Raw genomic sequence first — 21,447 nt, 5'->3', positions numbered from 1 at the left:
ATTTGGATGAAATTCAGTGAGATAGCAAGGGTAAAATAGGCTTCCCCAAGTACATGTAATGGTTACAGCAGGAAGAATATAGCTATGTATTTTATACTTACTTATTTTAAATAGTAGTTTAGTCTTCATTCTGCCCCTGCCAGATCCTTTTTCTAGTTTTCTTTTCATAGGGTTAGCATAGAGAAAAACTGTGTAGTTACAAAGCTTTATCTCACTTTAGAAAGATAAACCCAAGTTCTCCTGTGAAAAAGAATAATAAATTAACAGCTTTCACCTCAGAGGTATCCCTGGTAAGATTATTTCAATGTCTGAGAAAGAATGAAGAGTGTGTTCAGGAAATCTTGTGTTGGAGAGGGGCATGTTTTCTATACTCAGGTTCTGGAAGATGGCTCTCACATTCACTGGTCTCAAGTTACAAGGAGCCTTGGGCAGGTTTGGAAAAACGGCAGTGACTGACATTATAGGGTATGTGGAGCTGCCTGACGGGAAGGTAAGTCAGAAAAAGTTTAACTGATTTACTGTTCCCTCTCAGGGTTTGATATAAAGTCTACTGAATAAGTTGGAGAGTTACTATTTGCTTCAAAATGAGGTGAATTAGACCTTTATTGCACTGCTGTGATAAGCTAATATTGACATTAATTTTCCAAAAAACTGGTTTGCTTTGTAATAATTTAAAAGTACGGTTAGTATTGTAATTCCCAGATGAAAGATCAGTGTTAGCTTAGACCTGAGGCTCCTATAATGGAGTAGTGAAAACACTACTAGAGTGTACAGTAGAGTGTAAGAAGAGTAAAGAAATCAAAGAATATTATCCCTCATCCTTCACCATTTCAATGCATGTAAATGATAAGCTACATTCCTAAAAAGTTGAATCTCCTCACCATTTATGCCTTCCTTCTCTTCCAAATATCTGTACATTGCTATGAATTTAATGCTTTCATAGAAAGAAGCCACAAGTATTTACCAGATTCTTGCCAGTATTTCTGCGTGGTTAAGTGGAGGTGCTTACATGATTCTTTTTGTTTGCATTGAAGGTTATCTCAGGGGCCGAGTGGGGCAACTTGCTGCTTTGGGAAGGAGGCCTCATCAAAGTAGAGCTCTGTCGAGCTGGACGCAAGCCTTGTCACAATGGCCCGGTCAGCCAGTTAATTCTGGATGAAGGAGAGCTTGTGACTGTTGGAAAAGATGGCTTCATTCGGGTGAGTTTTTCTTCATTGCTCTGCATTTAGGTGTGCAAGTTTGTGATCAGCAGGTAAATGTTGCATATTTTCTTTCTCAGAGCTTATTTGTGGAGGCAAATTTGCACTGTGATTGCTTTCTGAGAATGAATTTTTAGAACGAACTTAGTAAGAGCACTTCTCCACAGTGTAGGTTTGAATCAGATAGTGTTTACATGACATTTTTTGTTTGATAGTAGTAAATTAATGACCATTTACTCTAATAAATCAGAATAAATTTCAATGATTCTCTAAGTTTTATTCTTGCTTGCATTCTAATAAATCTCTTTGCACATGTAGTTTTGGTTAATCTTTATAATTTTCAGATCTATTAATGTTTATTTTTATTTCAAAGGGTAAACATGACAATATTTGAAATTAATTTTCAGATTATGTGAATGCTTAGATTATTTATGTTAAAATGGCATAGATATTAATGAATATCTCAGAGATACATGCACTGAAATAGAGTAACAATTAAAAGAAAAAGCACTGGGCATCCTGAAGTTAACATATAATTCTATAAAATAAGGTCAAAGTGGTTTCTTTAATCACACCCGTCTCTGATCTCATCTGCTAATTATCAAGGATTTTGCAATCTTGTTCACCTGCTCTTTAAAGGAAGACAAATTGTGCCTTCTGCTGATGTGTGAAAGACCCAGGTAACCAACAGGAAGCTGAATCTTATTGTTGTAGACAAAAGAGGGTTTCAAACACCCTGGCCTTTTTTTGGTTGTGTTTTATAAATTGATATAATCCCATTAGGAAAGTTCACCCAGGGTGTAAGGGTGCCAGCTGATGTCTTGTCCTCATCCCACACAGCAGAACATGGATGTGTAGTATATTCTATTCTTTCTTCCATGATGCTTCAGTATGCACAATGTGCAGTGCAGACAGGTATCGTTAACTCTCTATACTTCTGAGACAGCCATGTATAACTTTACCAGTGCCAGGGCTGGATTTATGGCATGGTTGTCTCAGAATTGGATTTTGCTTTACACCCCATTGTATCAGATGGTAGTAGCAGGTTGTCAATGTTCTGGGTTATATTCAAACCAGTGAAGCAGATGTCACAGGTTTCACGCTCTGCCTACAAGATCTACCCTTCCCTGGTTTCTTATCATTTTGAATTTCCGTATTAATTGTATGTGAAAACATGATTTGGACATGTTGGCCTAATGAATACTCATTTTCTCTTTTGCTTGCAACTCCATGAAGGTGTGGGATATTGAGACAGTAGATGCTGCTAATACTGTGGATGAAACAGGTTTACTGGAGATGGAGCCTATGAATGAACTTCTGGTTGGCAAGAATGTCAGTCTGAGTTTTATGGCAAAAGTTCATGATCGCGGACAACCCATTTGGTACGCTCAGGTAAGATGCACTCAAGTACATACAGCCCTATGGAGAAACACAGAATGAGGAAGATGATGTTAGTAACAGCGGGAGTCTGTTACCAGTCAATATGGTTTTTTTTTTTTCTGTAGAATCCAGTCGTCTTTGGATCTATTTTTAGAGTATAAAAACGTGAGACTCTGGCTTTCAGAGTCAGAACTACATAGGAGTTGTAGAATGTCAAAATGTATTATCTAACTTCTTTTCTCCTGTAATAATGAGTAGGACTGATAGGACCAACATGACCACATTCAGTCATTTGAATTTCACAAGGATAATCTTTAAGGAATTTTTAAGGAATCACAGAGGGCAGTTTTATTTTCAAATTGAGTTTGAAAACGTTCAAGTGACATGTTTTGTTTTTTCTTCTTTAGGATGCCAGTGGAGCACTATGGAAGCTGGATTTGACTTTTTCAAATATTGTAAGTTTATTTTCTTCTTCTTTCTCCTGATTTCTTCAATTCCCTTGCAATAACTTCATTTAAATATACTGGATGCCTCTGCAAAGTAGTTTATTTTTTATAGAGTTGGACAGTTAAAATTTTTAGCATTAAAAAAGATTTTTTTTTCTTAAAAATTTGTTTTCATAGCCTTATTGATTATAATGATTGCACAGCACTATCAAAAGTAATTATCGATTTTTGTTTCCTGAAGTTTTGGCTGCAAAATTCAAGATACTTTAAAGGAGTTTTAGTCTCATAAATTGGAAATACAGGGTGCCTAAATGGAGGATATGAGTTCAAAGAGCATTAACATAACCTATCTAGAGAGGTTGTATTTGAAACAATCATCACTGTTATTTCTAAATAACATAAAGAACTCGGAAAACAAGAAGATGAAATGCACCTTTCATGTTTTATCAAACTGACTACTAGTAATACTGCTGTAGATGTTTTTGATAAAGAATCAGATGACAAAGGTAAAATGGGTGCATTTCATTTTTGCTCTAGAACGTATTGAAGTAAGTGGGAGTGCACCCTTTGATTGGAATAATGTTCTGTGATAACAGATAAATGATGTTCTAGGAATTTTATGGCAAAGAGAGACGTGTGAAGCATGCTATAAAAACTAACAGCAGAAATATATAGGAAAAATCTATAATTCCTTGGATGATGAAAAGATTTCCCTTGCAGTATAAGCCCTAAATGTGAGAGTATTTTCTTTGCCAATACAACAGCTTTCATTGCAAAAGCAACAGCTTTTTCTTAAAAATGTTAACTCCAAGCTTGAAAACACTTAGTGAAAAGCACTGTCCTTTATTTTCTCAAAGAAAATGCTGGCCTTTAAAATCAGCTTAATGTTCCTACACTAACTCACTCATGATCTTGTTATGGATATTTACATGGAAAAAAAAAAATGCATATAGACACGTAATGCACCCCAAATTTTGCTCATGCAACCAGCCCCTGTCTAGATTTTTCAGGTTTACTGTAGGTATGGCTGATAATACCTTTTAAGGGCTGTTCCAGAATATAGCAGAATTTTTGTTCTTCTGTTTTGCACTGAAGACACGTGATCCAGAGTGCCTGTATACCTTTCACTCTGGAAAGATTGAGGCCATGAGTGTCTCTCCTGTCACGTATCTTATGGCCACCACTGCTCTTGACCGTAAGTACACTATTTCCTTCTTCTCTTGGCCCTTTAATTATGGTTTTTGAAAAGTAATGTGTACTCTTGTTTTGGGACTACTCTGTTTTGAACTGAAGTTGCATATTTGCTCTTGTAAAGTTGCTTTCCAGACAATTGTTATTCCTCAGACCCATTCTTTAATAGTTAAGACAAACCGTTAATGTTGTGAAATAATGTGTTAGGATTGCTTCATCTTGAAAGCCTCAGGTTTTGATGAGAGAAATTTTTATGGGAAGCTTTGTAAATTCTGTTCAGTCTGAAGAAATGACTGGAAAGATTAGACATTTGGTTTGAATAACAACATTTGTATTCAAGGCTCTGGATTGATAAGTGTTGTGGTTTTTGTTTTGTTAGAAATGACATATATATCTAGCATTGTGTAAGTCATTGTGAATATTAATATTTGTGGCTTTCTGAGCAAATGCAATAGCTATAAGGCTCTCAAAAGCTAACATGCAATTACAGATATTTGTTTAACATATATAAATACTGCTATTTAAGCTTCTGACATTTAGCTTTATTGTGATTTGAAAGAGCCACAGGCCAGAACATTAACAACATCATTTATGCTGCTGCGAAAATGCTACAAGGTCTTTAACAAAATTGCTCATCAGCAATGTCTTTTCATTTGTCTGTGTTATACAATGTGCATGCACTTTTAGCCTGAAGATAAACTCCTACCAGTTGAGCAAATGACATTTAGGATATATGCCAGCTGGAATGGAGTTTTATGCAGACCAATATGTGTGTCTACTAGTCTGTTAATTTCATCTCTGGCGAGGATGGCTTTTCTTTGGACACTCTCCCATTTTCATTCATTTAAATATTTTCCTCCCTAGGCAATTCCAATCAGCAGCATATAGTCTTTTTCCTATGTTGTCAGCACAGATTTCCCTTAGAATATGCCACTGTTCTGTGATTACTTGAGAATTTCACATGATGGTCAGTATGGGACTTCTTAGGACAACCTTCAGCCCTTATAACTCTGGGAGTGTTTAAGTTAAAGAGTGAAGAAAGCTTATGTTTTGTTCATGGGCTCCACGCTAACTGTGGTGCTGTGTAACCATCAGTCATGTCTTTCCAGATGGGCGCTTGATATTTAAAGGGAAAAATTAATAACTTTCTGTCCAGCTTTTCATTAAAATACATAGCAATTTCTCCATAAATCTTAAATAGTAAGTAACACAGCAAAAAATAAGTTCCTACTATCTTCTTTCCACACAGGATCAGTGCGTATCTATGATTTCATCAGCAAAACTCAACTGAGTGAAATTAAGTTTAAAGAAGGAGGAACAGCACTGACATGGGCACCTCGTGTAGTAAGTTTTTGCTAGTGTGTTAATAAGAATTCATAAAGGGTCTATGAGAAAATTGAGAAAGATGCTCACAATACAAAATCTTAAAGAAGTCACTGTTTAGGCCATACTGGAATTTACTGTAATATGCATATGTACAGTTTGTATAGTAATACGTATATATAACGTATGTGTACAGTTTGACTTTACCATGGATTGTTAGGTTTCCTACTTCGTGTTTTGCTGAGATTTTAAAATCAGGCCTTGGTGGACAGTCGCAGGAAATCTTATTTTATAAACGAACAGCTCCTATTTAAGCCAAGCAGAGTTACTGTCAATTAACATGAGTTACTTAACATATTTTAAAATGACAGCCCAGACAATCCACAAACATTTGGAGATAAATCATAAGAACTTGTGGTCAGAACTGATCATTTGTGGAGTGTTGAGTCTATCTCTTTTAGACATATTTGCCAATTTTAATTAAAATAGTGCCTAGTTATGTTCTTGAGGAAACATAGCAAGCCTGGTGGGTTCATTATACAAAAATTTATGGAGGAAAGTGCTTTGCTTGAATTTCCAAGGTGGAGGGTAACACTGGGACAGTGCTCTTAGAATTATAATTCTGGCCATGCAGACTTGCAGTGATGCTATAGGTGATGAGGTATACGTTCATGAGGAAAGCTGATTGCCACGATAAATGCCAGTGACTCCATAGCCTCCTATTTCTAGCTCAAGTTGCTGTCCCTGTTGACACCTGTACTTTACATATAGACCCAAGTCTGTGCCCTGACCTCTTCAAAAATCATACCCACATCGGATGCCCAGCATTGCGTTGAGGGTAGTATAATAATTCCTTTTGGAGTTCCAGCTCTTCTCTGTAAGAAGCTGCTGATATATATTGGTATGAACCACTTCTTCCCCATAAGTTGTAGCCACATCCTCACTAACATTTCCAGTCCCTATGGCATGGCATGTCTAATGCCCCTCCTTCCCTCAGAAAAAAAAAACACAAAAAATAATCCCCAATCCTCCCCCTCCCTTTTATAGAATGGATTTAAAACAACATTCCCCATGTATGAAACATTCTTTATGCATTATCACCACTTCCATGTAGCATGGGATATAAAATGGATTACAGGTTAACACCAGAGCACGTGGATTTTTAGTCTAAGCCCTCTGACATACAATGCAATTTCTTTTTCTTCCTTCTTCCACTCAAAGGTAAATCCTAAAGGAGGTCTAATTGCTGTGGGGTTTGAAGATGGTGTTGTGCGTATAATTGAAGTTTATGATCCCAAAGGACTGGCTATTGTGGCGGGACGGACCAATATAGGGAAGGCAGAGATGAATCTGAAACAAGCTTTCAAACCTCACACTACTGCAGTTACAGCCTTGGCGTATGAACGAAATGGAGATGTGCTTGCTACAGGGGTATGTGTCACTTCCTTCAGTTATTTTTATCAAGCCACAATTGTAGAGATTATTTTTATATAGATAAGGTAAAGTTTATTGACTGACAGCACATCATACTTCCAGTATTTCTTCTGATTGCTTGTTATAGTTCTCTGTAGTGCTGGGAGAAGAAAAGGATCTGTTTACATTCACCTTTGTTTTCTGAAGGAAAGCAACCATGCAATTGATACAGTTCATTTTGTGAACTACTGGAGTGTTTAGCGTGAATTCTGTAACCCCCTTGAAGATGGATTTGTTTCATTTTGGAATTAGTTTAGTAGTAGCTTGGAATTAGTAGAAGCAAGTCCATTTGTACTTCAGAGATCCAACCTTAGTATGAGGACCGCCAGGGAGCAGCAATAGTAGGGCTGCTCCGTGACATTGACCCCAACACAGGTAAGGGCAGTGTCCCCATGGACAAGGCACAGTCCCACAGGGCCTGAGCTGGCCAAGCAGAGTGGACAGCCACCAGTTCCACCAGCAGTCCAGTGATCATTAGGCAAAGGCAAGGTAACAAGTCACATCTGAGGTTGATCCAGGAAATCCAAACTACAATTCAGGAACAGCTGACACAGGGCTGGGATCAGGTGCACCTATGACACAACTCAGGTCAGGCCTGAGCCTGGGCCGAAGCTTAAAGGGAGCTTCTGGGGCAATGGGCAGAACATGCATGGATGGAGTTCCCAAGTGAGGCCTATCAGGGCAATTAAGGCCTATGGGTGCACTCAGGGCCCTGGAGCAAGGTGAGTAGGATTTTTGCTCATCATCATGGAAGCTCAGTTCTAAGTGTCCAAGGCATGTGGAGGACTCCTCTGTTTAGCCACCAACAGTTTGAGGTATGTGCATTTCATGGAGTACCTACAGTCTGTCAAATTTTTTTGATGAGCTTTGATTCAGTCATCTTTGTTTTTCTTCTCAGAGTAAAGACAAAACAGTTTTCTTTTTTGCTGTTGAAGACAAATATGAGCCAATTGGATTCATCTGTGTCCCTGGGCCTGTGCAGGCATTACAGTGGTCTCCACCTTCTCATGTGAGTAGTGAATGTTTGTTTGTTTTTTTTCCTCCCCCAGGGTATTAGAACGCCATTTTGAAAAGAACTTCTGATCAAAATAGATGAAGATCCATCACCCTAGCCATGTTCTCTATAGACAGTGTAGAAGACTCTTTGCTACTGTGTTCTTCAGGCTGCTTCAGAATGGCAGATTTTGTTTAGCTGTATCTCCAGTTTAGTCACTCTGGACATGTTTTGGACTTTGGATAATCAAGACCAGAATTATATGTAAGCCACAAAATTCTGGTCACCCTCCTGAGATTCTTCAAAGAAGGAACAAGCTTGTGCTGTAGCTTTTTTAATGTCTAAATTTTGTTGGTAAAAGAGTTATTTGAGCATTATTGCATGTGCCTCTTGCCCATGTTGAAACATGCGCTTGCAATTGTAGGCAAAGCACTCAGAGCATATAAAGAAAACTTTTGGGTCCTTCTCTGAGCTCACACTCTGAGTCTGAAGGTAGTCAGTCACTTACTCAAATAGATTCTCGCTAATGAAGACTTATTTTAAAAGTTTGAGAAGGTTAGAGTGACATCTGAAACTTTGTTAGTCCAGTAATGTTGTTTAGAGGGGCTATTTGTCATGGCATTTTGATACTGACAAAGTGCCCAGCAAGATGCAATTATATTGGTGCATGGTGGGGAAGTTTTGCTATTGTAGCTTGTTCATGGGAACTGGTATAAACTGCGCTGACATAAGAACTCTTGCTAGTATGAATGCTATCTTTCTCCAGAAATGACAAATCTTGGTCTCACAGCTGCATTTTGGGTTCTTTCCTTGAAGGCAAGATATTCCTATTTAGTAGAAAAGCACCCACTATGTCTTTAATATGTCAGATATGACAGAGCAATTCTGTCTACCAGTGTCAGGTCTCCAGTGCTAGATGTAAGCACTTACTAAACATATTTGAAGCATCTGAGTGTTTTATACCACTTTTTTTTTTCTCTTTAAAATAAGCACCTTGATGATTAAAGACTACGCATTAAATTAATTAAGTTTTAAGTCTGAGGTTTTAGAGACACAAGAATAATATTATTCCTAGTTAAGTTTCCCATAGTATGCCACCTTTGCACTTTGTTAATCAGGGGTCAGATAAAATAAGCTTCTCTCTCTTCTCTAGATAGCTTCTGAAAATTGAAACTAAATACAGGCTTGCCTTTTAAAATCTCAAAACACCAATTATTTCTTTTACCTCAATTGTTTTACCTAACTTTGCATTTTAAGGACCTGGCAGGTACTGCAATTAAAAAAACGAAAAAACAGAAAACCAAAGGTAAAATAGCTTTTGGCAAGATTCCCAGCCCAGTTTTGAAGACATAAAGGATTTAGATAGTTTAGAAACATTTGAACTTTCATGCACTTGTCAAAACAAAACCTCAGCCCCTAACTTCTGGGTCAGGTCCATCCTTTAAAGTAACCAAACTCCTAAAATATCATCATGCTGTTTTCAAGCTAAACAGTGTCAAAATGATAGCTGTTTTGTATATGGCGAGGATGTCTTGTCTTCATTAACTTTGCCTAGGACACACAGTATAACAGAAGTTCCCTGGTTTCTGGTGTCCATTTAGATGTGTCCATTTAAATAAGAATACAATTAGAGTTAATGCCTCCTAGCTGGAGTATGATTTTGTGCATGTGCGTCTTCTGACTAACTCTTTATCCTTTCTCTCAATTCTATTTATATGTTCTTCCCCATGCTTGTTTTTTTTATGTGCTTTTCTACAGGTGAAGAGTACTCTGCTTGTCCTCTGTGAGAATGGCTTTGCTCTCCAGGTTCCTGCCCCTCACCCTGACGAAGAGGGCATCGTGTCCACCTATCAAATCAAAAACCTGCCCATGCAGTACTTCCATTTTTACAGCATTAAATCCCGAATCAAGGTAAAGAATTCTCCTGTGGAAGAACTTCATGTTCTCCATGTGCTATAGGGCTTCTAGTCTCTGTATTGCAGCATATTTTTGGTAAGCTTCTCAGAGGGAAAGGCCAAGTACAGTCCATTTGTGGCTGTGTTTCAGCATTTCAGATTGCAAGTTGTTGTTTTTTCATTGAAATAGCAAGCACATCACACTGAAAGCATGATGGGCATTTTAATCAATATTAGAGGATAACATTAGTGATAGTGAAGAATAGCATAGGACATTAGTTCTTAAAATATTTTCATTTTGGTAATTTTCAGAGAATAGTATGTTCCTTGTGGTTGACCTTGGCCCTGTAGGAAATTCCTTTGAACAGAGTCATAAAACACCCATTTGGTTACTTTGAGGCAAACATGAAAAATCTTTCTTTTTCAGCAGTTAAATATTCCTGATTTTTTTTGCATGCTTTAATAAATTAAAGGTAATTTTTATGTGAAAGAATAACCTTCAGTATTGAAATTTATGCATTTCTGAATGAGAACTAGCTTTTTAGAAGAAATACAGGGCCAAAGAAGGAGTTATGCCAGCTCTCAGCAATGGTTAATTTTGTGAAGTTATAGAGCAACCTGGTGTTAGGCTCAGGAGCAGAGCTCCAGTGAGCAGGCTCTCATTCACCATGTTCAATCCATCAGATCACAGCAGCCTCTCTGGTTCTGTTCTTAACCTGTGATTTCACTGCTTTCTGTATCAACTGCTCCTGTGTTCTGAGTGGCACCTTACTGAATGTCAGGCAAAGCCTCATTTCTCATTATAACTAGGAGGAAGTCAGTATTCAGGAGAAAGTTCTTGGTGGTTTCCTCACAGGAAGAACCACAAGAATGATCACAAGGCTAGTACACATGATGTGTAAGGAAAGATTGAAAGAATATGGGTGTTTTCTTGATTATATATTTATATTTTTTAATCAAAAGAGAAGAATACTGTTGCAAGACACCACAAGTCTTTAAAAACAGAAAAGGTTTCTGCAAAGAGAAAGAATATTAATTGTTTTCTTTTTCCTCTAGGAATAGATCAATAATTAATAAGCTGCAACATGGATGTTTTAGATAAGGTATAAGGAAACTTTCTAACAGTAAGGGTGGTAAAGCACTGAAATAGGTTACTTAAGCTGTAGAATCTCCATCGCAGAAGATTTTTTTTAAAGTGTAGGTCAGACAAACATCTGCCAGGAATATTTAAGGTGTAGGTGATTCTGCTTGAGGCCAAAGAATGACCCCTTGAGAGCCTTTTTAGACCTTTTTCTATGATTTTCTATCTAATATCATCTTAGGAAGAGTCTGTTTTAGAGAATGTTTGATATTTGTTTATGCTAAGGTAGGCTTGAATGGAAGGAAGGTTTTAAAGGTTGCATAAATTTGCCAATGTCAGTAATCTTCTATTTAGTGTTCAAAAGGAAAATCCTTTACAGCTTCTCTTTTTTACTCTGCATCAATGATACATTAGAACTTGAGAATCTGAGTTCAGCTTTCCAGTTTAAAGTCTTTCTCTTCAGCCAGCAGAGGACAGAGTTCGGGAGCTCTGCAGAGGTAGTATGTTAATAGCGGTTAATACTGGGAATTAATACTGATTAATACTAGGATTTCATTTATGAGACCCCTTCAGTCAGTAATGTGTGGAAAGCATTGATTTCATCTTTCACTGCTTGCTGTAATAGCTGGAAGAGGAGATTGCACGGAGAGAGAAAAAAAAGCAGGAGAAGGAGAAAGCAAAGCTTGAATGGATAAAGCAGCAACAGGAGATGGGAAAGCAGATAGAAGAAGAGCTTGAAGAGGAACCTGAAGAAGAGGAGCCATTGCCACCTCTCTACATACCAGAGGAGCCCAGTCCCATCCTCTGTGGATTTTATTCAACACCAGGGAAATTTTGGCTCTCCTTGGTAAATCAGTTATTCTTTCATGTTTATGGGATTGCATTGTTGTGGCAACCTTCCCTTCACATCTGTATATCTTAGAAAACAGATATTTGAAACCTGCCATCTCTAGGGCATAGGTTTCCCTTCTCATTTGATGGTTTCAGTGGTCTGTCTGAAGTAAATCAGTAGTGTCACTCCATTCAGATTGTCCATAAGTTTCCAATTGGCAGTCTTCTCAGTGAGGCCTAAATGGGCACAAAGACTAACCTGTTCCCTCGCTAGCAGAAGGTAGAATCTTAACTTAGTGTTAGGATGGCTTATAATGCCAATGATTGATTTCCTCTGTGGCTAAACAGAATCTCTAGGTGTCTGGAAGTTTCACCTGTAGTAGATTCATTTTTTTAAAATGACATTTAGGAAAGGAAAAATTATTCATAAAATTGCATTTACCTCGTCAGCTGCTTCAGTGTTCTCACCACTTCTTTGTGGTCCTTCTCTTCTTCAGGGCGGGTATGACTCTGGGTTCCTCTATCATTGTGCGTTTTCCTCAAATGAGCACCAAGACAACCTTGAAAACAAGCAAGATGAACCCTTTGAAGTGATTTGTATGGAGGACAGTGATGACAATCCCATCCACCAGATCTCTTTCTGGTAAAAAAAAATAAAAAATAAAAAAATAAATATGAAAAAGTAGTTTAACAGATCACTTTGTGATAAATCCTGGTGAAACTGAACTTGGGACAGAGGATGGTACACTGCTTTGTCTTTTTTTTTTTTTTTTTTTTTTTTTTTTAAACTGTGGACCAATACTCCCAGTATGCAGGAGCTCTCCGTAATTTCCTGGGATTGAGTTTTACTTAGAATTCCTAATGGACACAGTTACACACTATAGCTAACAGAATACATTCAAAAACCCTCCAAGATGAAAATGTCTGATTTTTTTGATAATTAAGTACTAATTGGCTACAAACATCTTAGATTGTCAATCTCAAGAAGAACCATTAGAAGTCTTGCTACCCTTCTTATTGGATTGCAAATTATGATCCCCAGAGCACCAGTTCTCTTCACTATTCAGCAAAGAGAAGACACAGTTAGCCCTCCAGGAGAACATTGAGGGAGCAGTTCATCTCTCTTGTGGAGACAGTACAGGCCTGTCAGGATATACTGTGAACTGTACAAATGAAAAGGATAACTTTTTGCACACTCTCAGTATTATATTCCCTATAAGGCCAGGTGTGGTCTGCATTTAAGGAGGCAGGTTGAGATCAGAAGAACTTTAATCCACAACTGCATTCTCCACCAGTCCTACTAGATGGAGAGCTGGGAGAGGAAATTGTTTTTGTTTTTTTTTTTTTTCCATCTCTGAACTTGGTCTCTGTACCCTGCACAGTTCAGGGCTGAGACCAGTTCCATGATGCCCAGCAGGTGTTAGAGTATTCCTGAGCAGCCAGTTAGCTTGCCAGAAGTTTGCAGTAGCATCATGTCTACTTTAAATGGTCCAAATACTTTGCTTCCACTTTACAAACTTTGGAAAGTTTCATTTATTCAGTTAGATTAGCTCTTCTTTAGAAGCATCATGTTTTGAGCTGTGACCTTGCTTGTCACAGGTCACCTTCTATTACTCTTTCTGGTTAATTGTTTTACAGTACCAGCAGACTGTTGATGTTCTGTGGGATGCAGAATGGTGCACTGCGTGTTTATCCTCTCCGAGAAAAAGACCTCGCAGCAAATACCCTGAAGGAATACTGGTCCTTCAATGTACATGACAATGATTATGGCCAGATTCAGAGGATCTGTTCTAGTTATGATGATAGGTTTCTGATTACCTGCGGTGGAGATGGAAACATTTTTGCCTTCAACATCTTGTCTCCAGAGGATGTTCACAAAGAGCTAAAAGCCAAAATCCCTTCTCCAAGGGTAAGTCACTAAATGAAGATTCGGCAAACTCTTTGGTAGAATGTTTTGATCATATGAAGACCTGCAGCTCTGATTTCAAAACAGCTCTGAATGTATACATTCCTAGCTACCTTTTTTCACTTAATAAGGCCTATTTACTATGAAACTGCTGCAGATGGGCAAAACCCAGTTCAACTATTTTGGATTGCAGATCTTCAATAGCAAAAGCTGAGGTTTCCAAACCAATCTGAAAAAAGAGCTCATGCAAAACATTTCCTAATATATAAGCCCTATGTCTGAATTGCTCCTTCTGTATGTTTTATGCTTCACTCCAAATATGCAAAGTCTGTCTTGTTTGTGTATAATATTCTGCTGTCCTTTTCCCACTCAAAGGTATAATCATGCATGTTCCTAGGATGAAAGTACCACAAAGATTTCACATATTTAATATCTGTCTTGGATTTAATTCCAGTAAAGTACAATTCAGCTCTGGGTGGGGGATCTAGAAACAGTGTTGGAGAATGCCAAATGTATAGTTTCTCAATGTTTTTGGTACAATAAATATACAATTGACAAGCTAGATTTTTAAAATTTACAAAATAGCACAGCATGATGCTGATCCTATTGCTCTTCCAGTCTTGTACAGCATCAGGAGTAATGATTCTACATGTGTTCTGTAATCACTGTGCAGCTCATTACCTTTAGCAGGTTTGAACAGATGACACTGGAGCTTGATAACAGTCCTTCTGATAAGATAAAGTCTTGCTCTTCTTATGTTTTATCCACTCTAAAATGTTCTAACTTTACTGAATCATCCCAAAATTACACACATTTTAAAAATTCTTTGAATCACTGAATTAAGTAAATCTAACTGAAAAGAAACGGTGAGAGCTGTTGAGTAAGGAAGTGCTATAATGCACAATGAATTTTGGAGATGATCTACATTCAGTGTAGTTTAAAACTCCTTTAAAGTGTCAAGATAATCAAATTCAAGTTTTAAATATTTTCAGTATTAGTTGGAAACTACTTTTGGAAAGATACGTAGCAAGGGAGGCAGAGAGGAAATTGTGTGTGTAAGGACGACTGTGATTTTAGTCACTTAGAACTGCTCATGACTAGCTGGAATTTTTACCAATATCACAAGAATATATAACACTGAGAATAGACTCAAAAATGATTTTCTTAACTAAATGAACGATTGGAAACAACAGTATCAGCTCCTTGCTAGCTCCAGTATCACAAGTAGTGATTAATATACAATTATAAAGCATATATATATATTTTTATTTTTTTATATATATATATGTAATTTTATTATTTTGAATATGTAAGTAGCTCTATATTAAGATCTTTATGGTGCAATTTCTATTGTTCAGGCTAGCAACATTGTTTAATGACCATCCGAATAGAGTTTTTCCTTATCAAAGTAAATCTTCATTAAGTATCTATTCTAGTTGGAAGTCATGTGAAAGATTTTTAAAATTACATCATTGTTAAACTTAATGAGATTCTTAGAGAATCAAATACAAATCTTCTGAAACTAATTAAGTTATATTACAGATTAATTTAGTACCACTGTATTCACTGTAGGGTGATAGCCCCACACCTCTTTTTTAGAGCATGATTTCCTAAGGAAATGAGCCTTGTGCAGTTGCAGTGTCCATCCATCTGTCATTCTTCACAGCTAATAACTGGGAACCCATTCTGGATTCAGTAGAAGCAAATCAGATGAATTACACATGTAACTTGGAATTAGTTGAGAATGTGTTGTCTCTTGTCAACCTGGCAGTGATGGAAGACTAGAGTGTTGGATCTGGGGGACTGAAGAACCAAAGATCTTAGGGGACAGAATGAAGTTGGGGTGTGCAGTCATGTTGGGGTAAATGTATATGGGGAGGGTATAGGATTTGTGTTTTCTGCCCATAAGAGCTAGGCTTCATTAGTTCTTTTATATGTAGAACAACTTGATTTTTTTTCGTGAAACATTAAAACCTGATTTTAAGACCTATATAGCAACATGGATCATGAAGGTTTCTTTTGGTTTTCCAAGCATTGTCTGACTTGTGAGGGACAATGGGAATTCTCTCTTAATGTTTGTAACAGTCTTATTATCTGTTAAAACTATTATTGCTTGTTTAAAGGCAAGACAATGTTTTTATTCCAGAGTGGTCTTGAGAAGGAGAAGGCTGCTGAAGACATTGAGGATCCCAATGCCTACAGGTAAGAAGTGCTTGGATAACGAAGAAAGAGATTTTCAAGCACTGGTAGCTCTGTCTTCCAACCACATATCTCTTCTTGCCTCCCAAGAGGAGTGGGGAAAGGATCACCCTGAATTTGGGTTATTCCCTCATTACACACAAGGTCTTTTTGGCTTTTCCCTCCATTTCATCTCCTTGTTCTGCGGAAGTAATTCAAGGATGATATTCTGAGACTTATTTAACTTCAGACTACAGAGACAACACATGGCCAAGGTTCGAGCCCCAGGATGCTAGGGCTGTACAAATATATAGTAAGATTATTGGCCTCTCCCTGGAAAGCTTAGAGGCTAGTGCTGCATTCTAAATTACCTTCAGAGCAATTAAGTTCATTGGGAGTTTAAGGTTATCAAGGAAAGCTAAAAGGTTACACAAACTGTGATCTTTCTTCTCTTCCACTGAGATAATGTCATGTGCTTTTTTATGAATTTTCAGCATTGAGAAAGCCAAGCAGAAAAAGGAGTACGAACAGATAATGAAGGAAGCCGAAGACAAAAAAAACAAGAAAAGAGAAGAGTTAAGTGCACTGAGACATGAGTTTCTTTCTTTGCTTCAAAAGAATCAGGAACTGCCAAAGCATATGCAGCTGCACAGAGAGGTACGTATGGTTTTTGTAAGGTTCATTTACCTTTAGAGGCTCCTTTTTCCAAAATGTTGCTACCCAGTGTGTTAGAGCCAAAGATGTCCAACTTTGTGGATCAAGCTAGTCCTATGGATACATAATTCGCCAGGAGTTCTAAATCACAGCTCTTGATTTATGCCATTTAAGAAGCATATGGGAAAAACTTGGTTCTCTGTGAAGATAGAATAGCCTCTGAAGTAGAGGACTGTTATGTGTGTGGAACTCTGGTATCTGGGCAAAAACATTTCATACCAAAACCTTGTAGCCAGGGTACTGAGATGTCTTTCTGCAGCAGTATGAGATGGACCATAGGATCTTTGAGGAGTTGGATGGGCAGACAACACAGAGAATCCAGTTAATGCAAAAGGAGATGGCTTGGGAGCAGGAGAAACACTTGATTGGACTGCAGAAATTACAAAATCGGTAAGTACCGCTTCTTTTCTACTTCTCTTTCTGACCTTGCATGAAGCTTATCATCTACTAAATTGTATCTGCCAGAAGGAAAAAGAATGCAATATTTTTTTCTTATATAATCAATGTTTCTCCTCTTCTCTTATGATTCTATTCTTATTTGATTTGGGACATAAACAAGAGTGCACGTTGATATCTGGGCATGCTTGCTTCTTTTGAATTCTTGGTCAGAATTCAGATATGCAGATCAAGAAAATAACTTAATTCTGATTCAGTTCTATACAAATAAAACTTTTTTCAGAGAATAAATTTGCCTGTATTTTGCCAGTAAGTTCAGTAAGATCCAAAAACTCTTATTCGAACTTTGAAGAATAATCTATGAAATGAACCCTTGTTCTTCAGGCATGGTGCATGTCTGTCAGATATTTTAGTGTCATTAAAAATATGATGTACTCTATACAATTTAAAGATGTGAAATGAACTTTCTCAAGAACACAAGTTTAAGTGCAAGATGCATTTTTTGGTTTGTTTTCTTAAATATAAGCATTATACCAAAAGATGAATTTATAAAAATAAATTCACAATAAAAATCAAAACTATAGACGCTAACAAAAATACCTTAGTGAAACAGAGCGTGTAACACTGGGTCTTCCACTGACAAGAAGATTTGAATGAACCTGTTTTAATTGCTCCTTAATCGAGGATAAAAGATACTCCCTTGAAGAACCAAGTGCAAGTTTTGATGCAGAGAGCACGGTTCATGTGTTTATTCTTGAGCATCTCCATTCCTAGATTGGATGAAAGTTAATAGACAGTATCAGATGTCATTGTGCTATTAGTTACTGACTTGTGTATTTACCTGTAACGATCGTGTGTGTAATTAGTATACTGTATTACTCATGTCCTTTTGGTCATAGAGGGAAAAATGGTAGTTGCTCCTGCTGACACCAGTTTTGTCTCGTTTGGTTCTTCAGGTTTCGGGACTCACTGGAATTTGACACTGTCATTGTTCATGCTATTCAAAGCAATCATAAGATTTCTACCTATAGACTCCTAGCAATCTCTGAGAAATGCTACCAAGATAAGCAACGTGAGACATGGAAGAAGACGGTACTTAAACAAGAATGGAAAGAGACAGAGCAAAGGGAGATTGTGAGCGAGACAAGGCATATGCAAAGGACTACTGGTGATCATTTAAAGCTTATCAGTAATATGATTTCTGTCCTTCATCTTAGTTTATTTTCCTGAATTCAAGCTAAAGAAAATATAGTGTGTTACATAGTGACATACATATGCAGTTTTCCATGTTTGAGTCGATGTCAGCAATAGTCTGTCAACTCTGTGGGTAGAATGTGACTAAGAGTGAACTAAAACAACCTGAATGCATTCAGAACATTCACTGTGGTAGAGTATCCTGATCTACATCAGTTCTGTAAGAGCTGTCCCAGGGGTTTTCAGTACTTATGTGTTCATGTGGTTATTTTTTGGTCCAGCTGCTAGAGTTGTCGAGGGGGAATCAGAGGCGGAAAAGCTGAAAAAGTCAGAGGTACAAACGGTGACCACATGTCTTATAGCAAACCAGCGTGAGCAAATCAAAAGAATTGTTGAGAAATCTGACAAGGCCAAAGCTAAGATCATGAAGAGGAAGGAGGAGTGGGAAGAACTGTGAGTCTCGAATCAGAATCTGTGCCCTTTTAGTTCTGCTTCTTGTGCGAGGTCAAATAATTCTGTTTAGCTGTCATACGGGGGCTATCATGTTGCTGCCTAGTTTTTTATTCTTCTAATGGATATAATTAAAATTGAGCTTTTATGTGCCTTTGAGTCTCAAGTGAGGATTAAAATCTTTCAGTTAGCAACCATGGTTCCTCTTCTTAAAACTTTAAACAATTTGAGGTGATCACTGGTTCAACTAGGTAGCTGTATCTTCAGATAGGAAATAAGAGAGGGGCTAAATTGATGATGGCTTATGGACCAAATAGACCATTACAGTCAACCCTCAGTTAACCTTACCAGCGCCACACAGAGCAGACGCTGCAAAAGCTGGGATAAGTCAGTTGCACTAACATCATAACCATTACTTGAGAGTGGGTTTGTGACGTGCCTTTGCTCTCCATGCTGGCTCCCATTTTGTGAGACAAGAAAGGGGGACGAGAAATTTTTGAATGTTCATGGAAGTACAGAAGCTCTTCATTAGGAGATGAATCACAAGAAATGGAACCAGTGCACTGTCAGTGCACAAGTTGTTCTGAAGCTATTAACAGTTTAACAATAAAGAGAGTAGTATTGGGTATTTTGTGCTGCAGCTTGGCAGAGTGTTGAAACATGGGTCCGTGAGAATAGGAGCAACATGTACTATCTAAACCTAGAACTCAGTCCAAGTGCCAGGGTTTAACCTGTCCCATGGCAGGTCTATGTTACAAGAGTTCTTGGGTAGAAAAATAATCTATCTAAGGTATTCCTTCAAATGTGCAAGGCTATTCTTCTCAAAGTAGCCATTGGTTTATGAAAGAGGTATGTGATTCCCTCTTGATCCCTAGGTCACCCCCCAAGCCTTGCTGCACAAATCAGAAGGTATTGAATGACCCTGTTTCTTCATCTATGCTTACTGTCTTAAAGCTCTGCTTTGTTTTGTACCTACCAGATACAAGAACAAACCTAGTGATGACTACGAGAATCCCAAAGATGCTCAGGACATCAAAGAAGCACAGGAAAATATGGGAGATCATAAGCTGAAGACTGCTGCTGACTACAGAGTCCCTGAACACAAGCGTATGAACGCTGAGAAAAAGATGATGCAGCTTGCATCCTTGGAAGTGTTGGTATGTAAACTGATTCACTGCTATGAAAATGTCCCCCTTTTTGGAAGAGGAGAGGATAGCATATTAGTCCCTGATGACATTTTTTGAAAGATCAAATTGGATGTGGGAAGCCTTGAAGGATAGGCTGAGTCAAGTCAGCTTTAGTTACAAATCAGCTTTTCTCTTGTGAACTGTTAGTGCTTCATGAAACTCAAGCTCGAATCAATCCAGGGTAACTCTCAGCTGGCCCTTCTTAAAGAAGAAGGAGAATTTACCTTTTCCAGCACTTCAGTAGGAACATCTGTCTTTCAAAATTTTCAGACAAATCCTATCATCTAGTCATTGATATGCTTTCTGTAAAACACTGAGCTAAATAATACCTGTCATGAAATACCTATATAAAAAGAGGGATGTGACCAAAGACGGGTCCTTTTAGAGTCGCCTCTTCATATTTGCACTTGGGGGATCACTGCTTCTCGTTGCTGAGCAGTGGAATCTTCCTGGGAAACCAGATGTTTTGGAGCTACCTCCCTGTGACAGGACCCCCACAGCTACTACATACTTTTTAACCACTAAGACATAACAAGCTCAAATGTTGTGCAGTACTTTTGTTGGTTTCCTTGTGACTTCTTTTTTATTTTCCTTCCTCTCATAGGAACTCATAGGTTTTTCATTTTATTTAGCTAGAGTGCAGAAGAATGAGGACAAATTTCTTTAGCTAAAAGAACAATGAAGAAAAATGTCCATTGGACTTGGTGTTGTCTAGTTGCTTTTTGGTATGGAGACTTATTTCTTGCTTACTGACAGAGGAGCCTCTTCTCAGCATAGTTTGTCTAAGTATCACAATGTGAAAATTGTACTCTAAGTGTCTCTATTCCTCAAAAAAAAAAAAAAAAAAAAGCCTTGAATCTTCCCCAGTCCTATCCTTGCGAACCAGTTGCTTAATCTCAGGCTCCCTGTAGGCTGAGTTACTTTGATAGTGAGGTCCCAGCATTACAGAGGCAATGCTATAATCTCAGGGGATTTGTTGTATCAGTTTAGTGCCCAGGTTTCAGTACTTTGCTGTGTGCTGATGTTACAGGGTACCCAGTGGTTAACCTAATTCAGTAGGATAAGCCAATGCAAACAAAGGGAATAGTTCTGGTTGTAAATCCCAGGTTTATACAGATGCAGAATTCCAATTACTTCAGGTGGCTGGTGTATAGGGTTGTTTTCTTTTATCAAGATAAGAGAAGTTTCTGCTAAATACATTAATATATTAGATCACATTCTATTGTTAATTCATGTGAAGAGAGTAAATGAATACAGTGCCCCTTTATTACTGAGATCTGTCTACAGGTCAGTCAAGATGCAAACAAGATGTTGCTAATAGGTTTTGTTGCACTCAGCTGTTTAATTCATGCCTCTTACGTTTCAGATTAGTGGATATTTATCTTCAAGTTGGATAAAAATATTCAGCTGACCCCAAAGTTTTGTGAGTTGACTTTGGGACCCTGGATTGTTGGAAGACCTAGAGAGAATTTGTTTTGGACATCCAATGTTTTTTATCCAATTGCAAAAGCTTGCAGAATGCAGCTTTCTTGCATTTAATATTGCTATCTACTATACTTTGAAAATTCAGACACTTGTTCCACTTCTAATGGCCTATGGTAGTTGTGTT

General features: G+C 37.8%; 1 protein-coding gene and 1 long non-coding RNA gene across 2 annotated transcripts in view; one reads left to right on the top strand and one right to left on the bottom strand.

Annotated features, from left to right (window-relative positions):
- Nucleotides 1-21,447, top strand: part of CFAP44 (cilia and flagella associated protein 44) — a 45,404-nt gene that overhangs the window by 10,661 nt on the left and 13,296 nt on the right. Inside the window, exons 7-24 of the mRNA XM_067301796.1 lie at nt 376-490; nt 1,035-1,199; nt 2,436-2,591; nt 2,987-3,034; nt 4,121-4,220; nt 5,466-5,560; nt 6,761-6,970; nt 7,911-8,021; nt 9,765-9,917; nt 11,608-11,829; nt 12,311-12,456; nt 13,452-13,722; nt 15,866-15,921; nt 16,392-16,554; nt 16,871-17,001; nt 17,964-18,175; nt 18,492-18,654; nt 19,631-19,808. Coding sequence (XP_067157897.1) covers nt 376-490; nt 1,035-1,199; nt 2,436-2,591; nt 2,987-3,034; nt 4,121-4,220; nt 5,466-5,560; nt 6,761-6,970; nt 7,911-8,021; nt 9,765-9,917; nt 11,608-11,829; nt 12,311-12,456; nt 13,452-13,722; nt 15,866-15,921; nt 16,392-16,554; nt 16,871-17,001; nt 17,964-18,175; nt 18,492-18,654; nt 19,631-19,808 — 2,695 coding nt within the window. The remainder of the gene's footprint in view (nt 1-375; nt 491-1,034; nt 1,200-2,435; nt 2,592-2,986; nt 3,035-4,120; nt 4,221-5,465; nt 5,561-6,760; nt 6,971-7,910; nt 8,022-9,764; nt 9,918-11,607; nt 11,830-12,310; nt 12,457-13,451; nt 13,723-15,865; nt 15,922-16,391; nt 16,555-16,870; nt 17,002-17,963; nt 18,176-18,491; nt 18,655-19,630; nt 19,809-21,447) is intronic.
- Nucleotides 129-17,758, bottom strand: LOC136992622 (uncharacterized). Its single transcript, XR_010885029.1, has 3 exons — nt 17,608-17,758; nt 12,256-12,373; nt 129-160 (listed from the first exon to the last, which is right to left on the bottom strand). It is a non-coding gene; the product is annotated as an uncharacterized lncRNA (long non-coding RNA).

The sequence above is a fragment of the Apteryx mantelli genome, chromosome 1 (assembly GCF_036417845.1).
Source record: "Apteryx mantelli isolate bAptMan1 chromosome 1, bAptMan1.hap1, whole genome shotgun sequence".
NCBI classification, from domain to species: domain Eukaryota; kingdom Metazoa; phylum Chordata; class Aves; order Apterygiformes; family Apterygidae; genus Apteryx; species Apteryx mantelli.
This window is presented reverse-complemented; position numbering and strand designations above follow the sequence as displayed.